This window comes from Mytilus californianus, unplaced genomic scaffold, assembly GCF_021869535.1.
Source record: "Mytilus californianus isolate M0D057914Y unplaced genomic scaffold, xbMytCali1.0.p SCAF_3, whole genome shotgun sequence".
NCBI classification, from domain to species: Eukaryota; Metazoa; Mollusca; class Bivalvia; order Mytilida; family Mytilidae; genus Mytilus; species Mytilus californianus.
Genome location: NW_026262679.1, coordinates 91,108,477 through 91,124,100, shown reverse-complemented (window position 1 = coordinate 91,124,100; position 15,624 = coordinate 91,108,477). Strand labels below are relative to the sequence as shown.

The following is a 15,624-nucleotide window of genomic DNA, read 5'->3' as shown; positions in this document are numbered from 1 at the left end:
TTTTTTTAAACGGACGTGAACAGGGAACAGCATTACAAGATTTATACATGATTTAAAACTTTCACTTTCAAATTGAATTGACATAAACAAGTTCTGGTTTGTTGTTTAACATAACAACGTAGGAAAATTCTATATTAAGAAAAGAACAAGTTGAAGCATAAACCGGAACCACGTGTATTAAAGGCGTGTTTGATTGCTACATGTAAACCCCAATTGCACGTGCAAATCATGATGTATCCGTTGTATTATTTAATTTGTCGCATTTCGCCGGAAGAGGTACAAGACATAACATCAAATGGACAGACTACCCTCCACGATGAATGAACCTGCAAGAGAGTACTTTTGGGGTAAAATTATATTGAATTGGACCAAGGATTTCAATAGTTAAAAAAGACATTCTTGATAAGACGCATTTTATTTCAGTATTTTTGTTAGATACACTTAATTTTAGCGTAACAAATCATAAAGAACAAATATGAAATGATATTAATTGTCCTATGGGCTCTCCGAGTTATACCTGCTTAGGGAGCAACCATTTAACTTCAAGGAGGGGGGTATGGTTGTTCGAGTCATAATTTTTTTTCGCGCATATCAAGTATATTTAGTTTTTCAACACTATCAATCAAATTATTTTTTTCTATTTAACACTATAAGTATAAGGTATGGGGAAAATCTGGTTTCAGAATATTTTTTTTCATCAAATTGGGGATCAGAATATTTTTTTAGAAAAAAAAAACCATAACCCCCCTTGAAGTTAAAAGGTCGTTCCCTTAACCGTCCAAGGTTTTCTGCATTTCATATTGCAGTGAAGTCACCAATCCAGTTCACCTTGACCACAAAATATTGTATCAACATGCATTTAAGTATGTTTTTTTCTCGCACGTATTAGGACCCAAAAGGAACCTGCAACTATTATTGTCTCACCAAATTCACCTGTAAACAGCCGTTTTTTAGGGCTTTTTATCGTTACTATTTTTCCATCTTCTCTTACAGGATTGCCTATTGATTTTCTAATAAAAATCATGACATTGGGAATGATTGGTTGATTTTGGAGATCAATGATTATAGGGTTATTTTTTTCCCCTAGTTTTGTCGAGTAAATAAACCCCCCCCCCCTATTTTTATTATGTGAACGTTTCATAGTGATCTTCGGGTTGGAACCCCCTTTTCAGAATGGCTGGATCTGCACCTGGAAAGTACATTGTTTGTACCTGGTACATAGTTTTTACTGATAATTTAAACCAGGAGTTGTATGATGCAGGATGTTGCAGTGGGTGGTTGTTTTGGCCAAAAAAAATTTTTTTTTACGGTTAGCAGACCGACCCTACAGGCTACTTTTGAGCGCCGACCCCAAGTCATTTTATTTCCGTCCTAAAGTGAAAAAATTAATTGAACTTGTGTCAAAAGCAAAGTTGCCAATAAAAGATTGTTTATTGATGTAACCTTTGGCCTTGGTGCGTTTTTTGCTTTTTTTTTTTTTTATCAAATTTGATTTTATTGTTTTCCAGAAAAATGTTTATATTCTTCATTCAGTGTCACAATTTAATAAAATTTGTATAAACGTTTCTATTAGTAATGTCTTTGACAAGTTTGAAAATGGTACAGATCAATTATTTTTACAGGAATTGTCTCACTTTTATATGTAAATTGTATTTAACATAGCACTCTCACAACTACATTTCTTATCAGATTTCTATGGAATTCTATATCCGTCTTGTATCAACAAGGTCTTGGAAGAGTTTGACAATCATTGCCAATCTTTTTAAGAGACCACATATAAAACATGATAGAGATAGAGACTTCAATGGTTTTCGGAGCACCTCTAAATAATTGTCTGATGTATCAATCTTTCGAAGTATGTAACAAAAGGTAGTTTAAAATCATGAAAAGATGTCCACTACAAGGTAAACAGCTCCGGCTAGTAATGACTTTCTTACTGAATTTATATATTTGGTATCTTCAAAACATGACTCTCACTGTGCTTAAACAGCTGTGGGTAACTTAAGTTACTCACAGCCCAAGATTGTGTTGATATTTAATTGATACAAAATCTACTCTTTGCGACGTTTTTCATGCACTATGTAAATATTGATAGGATTCTAGAATAAAGATATCACTTTCCATTACGATAAATTTGTTAATTTTGATTTAGCTTAAATGCAAGGCCAACTTAAAAAAAATGCATAAGATGTCCGTTACTTTTTGGTCAAAACTAATCAGACTGTCCGTAACTTTATTTTTGGATGTGGGTAACTTTTGTTTTCAAAATTGTTAGACTAATAATTTCAACAATTACAGGACAATAAACACTATCAAACCCCTTAGTTATTACTTTGGATGCATTAATGACATTGTTACATCATTATAGTTATCTTACACATGTTTAAAGTGTTTAATTCTGGACTTTCCAATTGACCATTGGAAGTCACGTGTAAAAAATAGAATAATTGTTGTAAGGAGAATAAAAAAGTGTCCTAATTTGTCTTCTTTTTTTTTTTTTCTCGAGATATTCATTTGTTATTTGATCTCAAATTTATTCTGTAATGTTCAAAAACATAATACATAATAGGCCTGACCTATATATTGTTGCACATTTGCAAAAGCCACCATCAAAGACAAAGGTCACGAACTTCCAAGCATGTCTATTTATTTTTTGGGTCACAATATGATACATAGACAGATTGACCGTTTCTAAAGCTATTCGTCAATTAAGTGTATCAGACTGTTTGTAAATAATTAGAGAATATTTACATTCACAGTTGATAATATTTGCTCCATTGAAGGTTGTGATTTTTTTTTTCGTTTCAAGTTAGGGTAGCGAACTTCCAATCATCGAGGATAATACCAGAAATCATGGTATTTACAAAAGAATTATATCATACTAGAAATCAACTTTATTTCTGATTATATATTCGATACAATCTCTATCATATGTTTAAACATTACATCCACGAATATCGATTCTTTGAAAGTTACGACTGGGTCTATTGTACTAAAATATATGTCCCAGTTTACAGACATCATGTTAAAGTTAGGGACATCCCTATTGGTATAATGAAAAAAAGTTACGGACAAGTTCAGATTTCAAGATACGGACATCCTAAGCGTTTTCGCAAATCGTCTTGTGATCGTTTATTTTGTAGTATTTAATCACCTTTTACGTTAGGAGTTTCCCTAAAAGATTGATACAACTTTTTAATTACAGAACATTAGTGTTGTATTCATGGTATTGCTATTATATACTATAGGAGAGAAGTTTCTTACCAACGCCAGGTGGCTCCATCTTAGGCTGTGGGTTACCCACAGCCATTTAAGAACAGTGACTCTTAAAGCTCTCAGAATGCTGGGTTTTGCATCTTATTTTTGGGTAAAGATTACATGAAATGCAATCAAAACCCTATGGTACTGACTTGATATCTATATCTTCCAAGGTTGATCACTACCTTTGATAGTTCAACAGTGATCGGGAAGGACGTGCGCCTTGCACCAATTGCGCTTATCGACCAGAAATGGCGCATAGAGTGACAAATGTAAGCGCCCGCGTGGCGCATGATATTTTTCACTTCGTTTTGAAACGTTGAGATATCGTCAAATGGATTTCCGATCGTATTTCGTGTCGCCATATGTGAGTACACAACTGTGTCGTGTTTACTCCAATGATAGGAGCACCTATATAATTTTGGGACGTCTCGGGTGTTTTCCTATGGTAATAATAGCAACATGCGGTATGACTGATTACCCAAAAAACGTAATTAACCATCATTCATGATATAATTTTTTATAAACAACTTTAAATTTGTGAAAATTGGCTAGTACAGGCGAGAATTCTTCTCTAATTATAATCTTTTAAGTAAGCTTGCTATTATTTCGATTGAAAAATCCAAAAGCCTTTTTATGAATAGCATAGTATTTGTCTCCATAAAAGGGGCTTAACTGTCTTTGTCAATATTTTTGGTCTTTGGCTCGTTTTGACATTTTATAAACATGCCTTCATCGAATTGTTGTTGTGTCTTATCAATTAACGTTGCTCTCTACTGTTATTCTTGTCATCGTGATGAAGTAATAATAATACAAATGCAGAGGAAATGCCAGAAACGTCCTCTAATACGGAACGTTTGGAGTAAGTATGGTATCGACGAAGACCCAAATTTAATGGAAAAAAAACCATGAACATGAACAATTCAAGGGAACAGTACCAGTTTTAACATTGTAAATAAAGGTTATCGTAAATATTGCCCGGTTTGGAAGAAGTTATTGTATATTCATTGAAATTGAAATTACAAAATCACAGGAACAATATCCATGATATTAATTAGGATCATACTTGTAAGTACAGTGAAATATACACTTTTTTATTTATTTTTTATTGTAAACGAATGGCCCACTCATTTGACAACATGGCCCATTAATTCTAAAAATGGCCCATTGAATTTATTTTTGGGGGGCCCTGGGCCCATAGAGAAAAAATCCTTCCAGATCACTGGTTCAAACAAAATAGTTCAGTGAAGTGATCATTATTTAGATCTTATCCAGTCGATGTCAAGCAATTTATTGATGATATGTTATTCTTTGATATTTTTAACAGTTGCAATATGATGTGTATTTGAATTACCATACTTGTGTAGAAACCATTTTTTATGAAAAATTTCACAATTAATGCATGGTGTATGAATCTGTTATAAAAATAGGTTCAACTACAAATGTTCAAACATGAACAAAGAAAGATAACTCCAACTCAAATTTTTAACTTGCTTAGAGCAAAAATAATTCAATGTTTTATTGAAAAATTCACAAAATTGCAAAATGAATGCAGTCTTTACCCTTCAGTGCTCACAAGCACTTTGATTAAAATTGTTGGGGGGAGTGACATGGCTTGGAGCCTCTAGTTTAGGAAGCACAGTTTCTTTTTTTCAGCTAGTTTAGATATGTATACATACAGTCAGGATTCTACTTCGTCAAAATTATCTCCCCATTACAAGGGGATTTTTTCAATTGTAAAAATGGAAGCCATTGTAGGGATGATGCGGTGCCAATTTAGCTCTTGAAAACCGATAAATTTATCTACATAGTACCATTAAGATCCTTATATGCCAGTTGAATTTTAAAAGACAAATGTATCTACTAGCTATTGAGCATCATTTTATGTACTTTTCAGTCAACTTAAAACTATTGTCTGATCAGTTGTCAGGTGGATTTTTCGAAAGTTCAAAAACATTTAAAAAGATTCTAATTAAATATTTCGTGGGAGGGCAGACTAAATATTTTCAGAGGTTGAAGACTAACAACCCTAGATAACACACACAAAAATGAAGTGTTTTTTTAAGTTATGCATTTTTAAGATCCAGTTGGAAAGTCTGTCAAGTACTTTTAGTAATAATTTGATAGTCGAACACACCTACTCTGTTGTTATGACTCATCAGAAAGGTATTTCACTTGACCCATATATTTCATTTTTTAGCACTGTGAATTTTTAATGTTATTAAATCAACCTGTAGCCTGAATATATATAAAAATAATAGAATCTGAAGCAGGAAGATGTATCAAATAATTTTGCTTTATACGTTTCCAAGATAGAAGAGTCAACTCTAACACGCCCGAATATAAAAAGGTGCACTCGACTTTCTCTTTTCAATGCAATTATTGCCCATTTTTGGGATTTTTTTCCCGAAAAACTGTTGCTGGGGGCAGAGATGCAAATTAATTCTTCAGAAAGATTAATCTATTATCTTTCTATGGAATTTTCTTCTGCAGAATTTATGATTATACACAAAAAAACTCCACTTGGATTTGAACCTGTCACATTCAACTGTTTTATGAAAATTTGTCTATAATTTAAAAGTTTAAAATTATCTCGAAGCTCCATACTATAATTCAAGTAAAAAAACGTATATAAGATGCACAAAATCCTAAATTATGCACCTTATTAAATTTTTAAAGCCCATGGAAACAAATGTAAACAATTCAAATATACCAATTTTGCTTTTTTACCTTCTCTAACAAAGTGTTCCATTTCTTTTGTTTAATTTCAACTGTGTTTCCGCCTGCATATGCCTCGCCTAAACATGGCTTCAATTATTTTAAAATGTTGTGTATTTCAGGAATAACATTAGACAAGGAAAATCCAACATTTACCTGGACATTTGAAGAGGAGGAAGAAGATACAGATTATTTGGTACACACTTTGTTTCTTAAGCAAGTAAGTACTAATATATGGATGGTTTATACCGACCAGCAATTATATTTTTTTTTATATGTGTAACCTTTTTAGCTCCCCTAGCTTGAAAGGCCAAGTGAGCTTTTGTCATCACTTGTAGCCCATCCGTAATTGTAAACTTTAGAAAAAATCCCCCATGTGAAACTTCTGGGTCAAATATTACCAAACTTAACCTGAATTAGTTCAAAAATTGTATCTGGGGATCTGATTTATCAACAAACATGGCCACTGTTGCTAATAAATAGAACATAGTGGTAAAATGAGTTTTGGCTCATATCTTAAACTAAAGAAGTTGGAGCATTACTTGACAAAAAGGAAAAAAATATCAGCAGGTCAGAGCTCCAGATAAGAATTCACAAATTGGGGTTTTTATCCACCATTTTTTATGTAATTGAGTGAAATAGTTTTTTCAATTGCATTATTAATTCTAATTCACCCCTCAAGCAAATATCAAATTGAGTTTTTCACCACCAAGCTCCTTAATGTATTGGGTTTTTTCATCAACAAGATTTAGGTATGTTATAATGAAATTACATCAAACCGAGATGTTCATTCATCTTAAATATGTTTCTTTCATTATATATGTGATAGCTGTTTTATTTAGTTTATACCCGTACGAGCAATTGTTCGTTTAATTTGTGTCTAGTTTAAACCGTTTTGTATTTTCTCTCAACTTACATAAACTGGTGTCACTAGTGGGACAGTAACTAATTACTTTTCTAGAGCACATACTATCACCTGTCAGTTTATTTGGAGTAGGTGTGGCTAAGTTTTTAGACTTTCATGTAGTATTTGTGAACATTATGTCCTGTAAGACAGTCTACCAGTCCTATCAACTGTTTGCCAGACCTACTTTTTCTTTAAATTATAAGTAGTTCCCATAATTGATTTAAGATACACCTTAAAACTTTGACTAGAACTACCAGGTTAAGGATATGACCAGGGGGGGGTTAATGACTGAGACTACATTCAATTTAAATAATCCTGCAACATCAAATTAATAAATGACAATGTTGTACTGCACTTGCCAATAAGACAACTATCTATAGCATAAGAACAATTAGACCAAAAACAAAGAAAGTGGCAAGCTACATTTACGTCAAAACGAATATGTGTGTTCACTCATCAACTAAAATGAAGAAGAAAAAAAATTACTCTTTTAAAACTAAAATAATACTTGAATGTTTTTGTTTAATTTTATTTACATAAATCCAAGGCTTCCAAAACGGTCATATATGCCGGACATTTGTAGAATGTCAGGTAAAAGTCCGGCTGGTCAAAGCATGAAACGGTCATCTACTTTTTAGTTTTCAAGGCTTTAAGAGACGGTCATTTTAACATAATTCGCGATCTTTTTGACCCAGCGTTTTTCCTTTAACAGCCACACATTTCCGGTCATAAAAGTGACATGATCATAAAGTACTATCAACACAACCCCTACTTTAATACCTTCTCATTTTAATCAAGGCTAATTAGTTGTCAAACAGCTGAAATTTACCTGTTCAGGTGACAGGTAAACTATTTTGAACCGGACATTGATCGGTCTATTCAAAGTTATTTTCTTACATTTCAGCGGTTTGCATCGAATTAATTTAGTCAAAAAGATTTAAATTATCAGAAATATGTTTACAAATATGATTTAATGAAAAATCGTCATAACCACGTTGTTTGAACCTAGAGACATGTCTCTGTTTGAACTAGTACACGTGTGCGCATGTGCGCAGGTGTGAAATTTAATTATGCATCCTAATTTCTTCAAAAAAGGTTTAAATTGTCATTGATACCTTTATTTCACGTTTATTTCGAATATTTTCTTGAAGAAATAACGCAGAAAGAGCTACTTCCACTCATTCACGCTTTGCAAACGTACACGGAATTTACGTATCCGTCTCTGGTCCATGTTTTACCATTGTCAAGATAACATCTGGTATAAAAACGAAAGTAAAGTTTTTGACAACGTTATTTTGCACAAATAAAGAGTCTAAGGCAGATATAAGTACGCTGATGTTGCACACTTTGAATGATGCACTGCCAATTTAACAATTTACGTCAGAACTTCGAATTTGAATCAAAGAAAGTTTAATATCGTTTTTTTAATGTCAATCATTGGGATGGCCAACTCGGCAACTGATTACCATAATTGCCTTTTGTTTATTTAGTCTTAAGGGATTAAAATCGGGATAATATATAAAATGTCCGGCTGGCTAAAAATAATTTTGGAAGCCCTGCATAAATCTGATCTTTAGTTGTCCCTTATTAGAACTTTTGGTTTCCATTGATTTTCAACTATATAATTGATTTGGCCTTTCACTGTTCCGACTGATTTAGTTCTTGCACCACTGATTAGTCATATGGAGACCAAACCTGTGTTGTACTTACAGTAACAATTAATGTTCTTGTTCAGGCATGCATACTAGCCCTGGACGCGACATTGCACGAACCTGTGCGTCCCAGGGACACTTCCTGATAACACTAGCTGAGGCTTAAATTAAAATATTGTTTGTTTGCAGTTTACCGACCGACCTACGAAAATCCGCCAGACTGTGAACATTTTATTGCTTTTAATTTGAAGAAATTATTTTTAATACTTCTATTGACCCGATCCGGAATTTGGGGTCGTTTCCGGAATTGATTTCGAGTCTAGGTCAATTACATGTTTGAAGACGGGTTTTTCTTCCCTTCCTGTCAAGCGTTCATCGGACCCTTTAATGGTAAAGCACATGGAGATTGTCTACAGGTATCCACGAAGTCATAGAGGAGTACCTTATTCTGTCGTCTTCTGTCAATTTTAAGACAAATAATACACAGAAAAGTTTCATAGTAAACTGTTTATACTGATTCAGGAAGAATTGCACACGGAATGATGTCTTCGATGATGTCATTGATGATGATGCAGCGGATATTCATAAAACCGACACGATAACCGTTTCTGTCTCAAACAAATCGGATACAGAATCTTTTGAGACTGACTTTATGGAACCAATTTCAGTGGTTCAACAATTCGACAGCAGCCTGAAGTATGCCATATTTTCTTTGAATCGTCGTGAAGACGACAAAGATGAAACCACTCCTCCGTGACTTCATGGATACCTGTAAACACGCCTGTACGGTGGAAGGACACATTTGAAATGTTTGAAGTCACACAAACTACACAAAGATGTAGAGAACATGAATGGTTGGCTTGAGAAATAAATATATTCTCTCTGTATCAAATCTATCTTCGATTGCAATGAGTATGCTCCTTTAGGATAAGGGGGGCTGTCCCACTCATTGCAATTATTCTCTCTCTTACAATATTAATTATACCCAAACTGTGTGAATTGAATTGAAATATGTCCTTAGCTAGGAGCTATGCTGCCAATTTTTTTATGCAGTCAAAACATTTCAGTACAGACCATTTACTTTTAATGGGGTGCTATTGATTTCACCCCAAAGCTTGTCTGTAAATTTTTGTTTGTTTTAATTAAAGCCTGGCATCAACATATCTTTCCAAATATAACCTTTATAACAGTCAGATGTCTAATATATTTTTTTTAAGTTGTCTTTTTTTTCAATTGAGGAAGATTCAATTGTTGATTTTTTTTTAACACACTCCTAAATTGTCTTTTGGATCTTTAATATCTACATTTTTCTGATGCAAATACTCTACTCATGAAAACATTCTAGTAAAGATGCATATATGTCAGTGAATATGTTTCTTTACAACAATTCTAGTCATTCCTTGTTATAAGTGTTCCAGTATTTCATAATACCATAAATTTATGTCATAAATTGTATAATGACACCATGTTAAGTTTCAGTTTTGGTTAAAAAGGTGTTTACCTGAAAATGCCTGTTCATTTCATGTTGGTTTTCAGTGTTTGTTGTTTTGAAATGTTTTTTTCTTGACAAGAAACTTGGTTTGTGTTAAACTGCTTGTTTAAACTTTATTCTGGCTGATAGAATAAAATATTTTTCCTACCTTCCGACCCTGCAGTCTGAAGGTACAGTCGGAAAACTGCAAACAAACATATTTTTAAGGTTGGCCTGAGTTTTGTTATCATCATAATTTTCCCTCAGCTATCAAAAAGAAGCTGAAAACATGCTCCTATTCAATATATTTACCGAAAATTTACTTTCGTTTTAATTCATTGCTATGTGTAACGATAAATCCCGATCAATACGAAAATAATTATGATCACATGACTTATGCTAATTGGATAAATGCAGAGAAGATCAAAATATGTGTATTTGAAGTAACGCTTTATTTTTAGAAAGAAAGGACATTTCCAATCATAAATATTACAAAAATAGATTTACATAACGACAATGTAATAAATAAGGGTAAATAAAGCACACGATAGTGACTAGAAGGGTTAAGAACGCATTGTTTTGACATATAATTGGGTTTTCCTTTGCATAAGTTGGGTTTTTTGAATGCTGCAATTGCCATTTGAATTGGGTTTTCAATTCTTTTTATTGCGTGATAACGCAAATACGCAGCTTATCTTGAGCTCTGGCAGGTCAAGGTCTATCTCTAGAATTTACAGAAAAATTGGGACAACCTATTTTGTAGTGCCCCTGAAATCAGAACAAAATGATCTATACATCTCAACATGGCAGAAATCATAAATTGACCTCTTATAGGTGCTGTAGCCTTTGAATGATGATTTTTGTCTCTCCTGCGACTTGCATATGCAAGACTTAGGTATTACTATCCGGTGGCAGAGGCAGCGGCCTAAACTATTTGTCTAAAGCTTTATATTTCAGATGGTAGTAGACCTGGATGCTTAATACCTTGTATGCAGATACCTTATGTTACCTTTTTAATTTATTATGCCCCTGCCGCAGCAGAGAAGGGCATGAAGTGTTACCTTTGTCCGTCTGTACGTACGTTCCAAAATTGGTTTTCGTTCTCTAACTTTAGTTTGCCTCAACCAAAGTAAAATGAAACTTATGCTATCACAAAACACAGATCAAGTTCGAATTTGGGTGGCGTCACTTTTACCTTTTCTGTTATGACCCTTTTTAACGTTATATGCAAAAGGGGAGGGGCATCATCTGTGTCCCATGGACACATTCTCCATTTGTTTGATTTGAACATCCCTGATGAGTCTTTTGTAGACAAAATGTGTGTCTGGCGTTCAAAATTTTAATCTGTGTCTATGATTAGTTTATCTAGAGTTAATTTGAAGCGTCTGTAGGTGGCCCGATTGTTGCTAATCAAAATGTGTGTCCATGTTAAACAATCAATCTATATCTGGTATCCAGATAATTGTGCTCTTTAGTGTATGTCTGTCATATGTCCATTGTCCTTGACCTCATTTTCATGGTTCAGCGACTGCTTGAAAAAAAAATTGATTTTTTTGTCGTGTAAATTTCTCACTTTTGAGTGATAGGAATAATTGGTATATGGGTTCCTTGCAACCTCTACATGTCTGTCAGAGTTCAGCTGACCTCCACTTCATTTCATGGATCAGTGATCAAGGTTAAAGTTACATGATTAGGTCCGTTTCTCAAATACTATAAGCAGTAGGTCAACTATATTTGGTGTATCGAATGATTGTAATGGGTACATGTCAGTCTGGGGCCAACCTTAAAAATATGTTTGTTTGCAGTTTTCCGACTGTACCTTCAGACTGAAGGGTCGGTAGGTAGGAAAAATATTTTATTTTATCAGCCAAAATGAAGTTTATACAAGCAGTTACACAAACCAAGTTTCTTGTGAAGAAATTTTTTTTTAAAACAACAAACACTGAAAACCAACATGAAATGAACAGGCATTTTCATATACAAACTTTTCAACCAAAATTGAAACTATAACCATGATAACATGGTGTGATTATCCAATTTATGACATTATTAAATACTAGTACTGGAACACTTATAAGATCTTATAAACAAGGAATGACTAGAATTGTTTTAAAGAAATTGTTCACTGACATATGCTTCTTTACTAGAAAGTTTTCATGAGTAGAGTATTTTCATTAGGAAAATGTAGATATCAAAGATTCATAAGACAATGTAAGAGTGTTATCAATAAAAAGAACCATTGAATCTTTCTCAATTAAAAAAAAAAAAGGAAACTTGAAAAAATATATTAGACATCTGACTGTTTTCATAAATCTAAAAATATTTAATTATATGCAATAAGGTTATATTTTGAAAGATATGTTGATGTGATCAGGCTTTAATTAAAACCAAAAAAAATCTTAGACTTCAGGGTGAAATCAATAGCACCCCTTTAACCCTTTCGCTGCCAAACAAATTGTAAACAAAACCCCTTCAATGCCAAGGCTTTTTTTTTTTTTTTTATTGTCTTTACGATTACGCAAATAACGTCGACGTTATAGTACAGGTTTGATAGCGCCAAAAGATTTTAACTGAAAATTGGCGGGAATTCAACCTTTTAAAAGTTTATTTTCGGGGCCTCGGTGGCCGAGTGGTCTAAGTAGTTACTACTGTAATCACTAGCCAGTCAACAATGAGGTTGTGAGTTCGAACCCCGCTCGTGCGGGTGCACTCGACTCCAATCTTAATTGACTAGGATTGTCAGTTTTCCTATCGAAGGTCGGTGGTTTTCTCCGGGCGCTCCGGCTTCCTCCACCAATAAAAACTGGCCGCAACGAAATAGCCCAAAAGCGGTGCTTAAAAGTGGCGTTAAAACACCAAAAATCAAAATCAGTAGTTTATTTTCATATTACCGACTTTTGACTCCGGAGTTAATAATATTTAGACAGGTTACCTATTCTCTTGTAAGATATTCTGGTCCCTGTTGGAGTAAGAGCAACTAGATAAAGTAAAATCAAGCTTACAATTGGTAAAACATTTTTTTTGGAGGGTGGGGGGTATTTTTTAGAGGGGGGGGGGGATAAACTGATTTATGTTTTCTATACATGACAAACTAATTTCACTGATTGTAAGCTTGACACTACTTCTTTCGGTTGCTCTTACTTGAATAGAGACCAGAAATGTCCTACCACAGAGAAGGTAACCTGTTTAAAAATCATATACTTCCGAGTCAAAAGTCGGTAATATGAAAAAGAACTATTGCAAATTAAGTTATCACTACTTTTAAAAGAAAGTTTGTGATTGTTCTTTATGAATAATTTCATTACATGAGCTTGGGATACAAAAGTCAAGATTCATGTCATATAATCATTTATCAAGAAAGATTTTTTATTCATCAGCCTTACTTCGTCTGCTGTGTTTCTTATAACATGTTTTATGAACAACTTTACGACAGAGAACACATATAATTATATATGTTTCCACCTTTTCCTGCCACCAGGGACATATTGTACAGAACATACAGAACAATCTCTTTCTTTTCGACTCGGCAATTTCCTCAAATGTTGGTTATTTCTTTCATCATTCAAGACCCCAAGAGAGGCACGATTTCTTGTCATATGATCTTCGGAAAATGTCATCAATTAATAATTGTATAAAATGGAGGCAAGATCTAACATTGTGAGAGTTCTCTTAATATAAAACTTCTATCGTACCTTAATATAAAAAAAAATGTGTTCTTAATTCTTGACGCGTACAATAATTATTCACTGTAATTGTCATTTAAAATTTTATAATTGTTCACAAAGTTCTGAGGATTGTGTGCGCTTTTTTTTAATAAAGACTAGTATGGAGGGATAATATGTTGAGAGAAGGGACAAAATAATAAATGAGTAAACACATGAACCGATCGAAGTTAGATTATTTGTATCTCTTGTATCCAACCCCTTGATTTATTATTTCTGTTTAACTGTTTGGCCTTTCCTATCGTATGCCGTATATATAAATATAGTCTCAAAAATTTGAACACAGTAAAGTTTTTTCATTAAAATTTATTCCATGCATAAAAATTCACAAGTGTTTTTTTTAAAGTAACATGGGCTTAAAACTACCTTTTTGTTTTCAAGAGAACTTCTTCATTGAATGAATTGTTGAAAATCAGCATGAAATAGGCAATGGGTTTGGCATTTCTCGGCAGCATTCTTTTATGTCCTACATTTCTAAAATTGTGTGTGATCCCTAACTTCGGCCGGAGGATACACTCGAAACCAAGGGTTAGGATAAGCCATAATCCGATGGATGCATTAATGGATGACGTCATTAGCTCAACTACGTCATTAATGTGTACTGCACTTTTTTGTGTACTTTTCATCTTTTCACGTTTTTGAGGGTTTTTTTTATAATTATTTTACTTGCGTTTTTTTCTCACCCGTTCTTTATAAAGGTATTTTGTTCTTATTTGAATAATTTCTATCTTCTATATTTTATGTATTTACATTTTTACTTATATTCTTTTTACTATGATACATTTTTTAAAGTAAACCCTTGAAAATTTCAGGAATGTAAGCCTAAAATGCATATATAAAATATACTGCAAAAGCGCCAAAAAAAAGAGAGTAAATTTGAGACTCTATACTTCTAAATATAATAAAATTATTATATCTATTATTCTATAATATTTATAAAAGAATCCTTACATAATTTTATTTTCATAAATTTCATAATCCATATTTTTTAATATTGGTAAAAAAACGCGCGAAAATTACAAGATGGAGGAATTAAATTTAGCGCAAAAACGGCGACGTCATAGTACATTACGTAGTTCATAACATTATTTGAATTGGCCGATGAGTCGGCCCTTTGGCACTGACAGGAGTATGACTTTGGGCCGATAATCGGCCCTGTGGCACAGAACTCGTTAAAAGTAAATGGTCTGTGCTGAAATGTTTCGACTGCATAAAATATTGGCAGCATAGCTCCTAAGGACATGTTTTAATTCAATTCACACAAGCCATACTGTTTGGGTATATTTAATATTGTAAGAGGGAGAAGAATTGCAATGAGTGGGGTAGCTCCCCTTATCCTAAAGGAGCATACTCATTGCAATAGAAGATAGATTTAACATAGAGAAAGTATATTTATTTTTACAAGCCAACCATTTATTTTCTTTACATCTTTGTGTAGTTTCTGTGGTTTCTTATAGATTTGGCATTGTCTATCGATTATAAATTTCAAATGTGCCCTTCCTGGCGTGTTTACAGGTATCCATGAAGTCATGGAGAAGTGGTTTCATCCTTGTTGTCTTCACAACGTTTTATAGAAACTATGGCATACTTCAGGCTGCTGTCAAATTGTTTAACGGTTAACCAATGATATTGGTTCCATAAAGTCAGGCTCAAGAGATTCTGTACCCGATCTGTTTGAGATGGAAATCGGGTTATCGTGTCAATTTTATGAATATTCGCTGCATCATGCGTTCTCAAATCGTCAATGATATCTGTCTGAATCCGTATAAACAGTTTACTATTAAACTTTTTTGGTTGTTATTTGTTTTAAAATTGACAGAAAACGACAGCGCAAAGTACTCATCCATGTCTTCATCGATACCTGTAAACAATCTCCATGTGCTTTATTATTAAACG

The 15,624-nt window shown here is 33.4% G+C and overlaps 1 protein-coding gene across 2 annotated transcripts in view; it reads left to right on the top strand.

The window, feature by feature from the left end:
• Positions 1 to 14: 14 nt before the first annotated feature.
• Positions 15 to 15,624, top strand: part of LOC127735403 (mitotic apparatus protein p62-like) — a 54,288-nt gene continuing 38,678 nt past the window's right edge. Inside the window, exons 1-2 of one of the 2 annotated variants that reach the window (XM_052245581.1) lie at positions 15 to 347; positions 6,099 to 6,196. In XM_052245581.1, coding sequence (XP_052101541.1) covers positions 296 to 347; positions 6,099 to 6,196 — 150 coding nt within the window. In that variant the 5' untranslated portion in view covers positions 15 to 295. The remainder of the gene's footprint in view (positions 348 to 6,098; positions 6,197 to 15,624) is intronic. The other variant, XM_052245582.1, reaches the window with a different exon arrangement.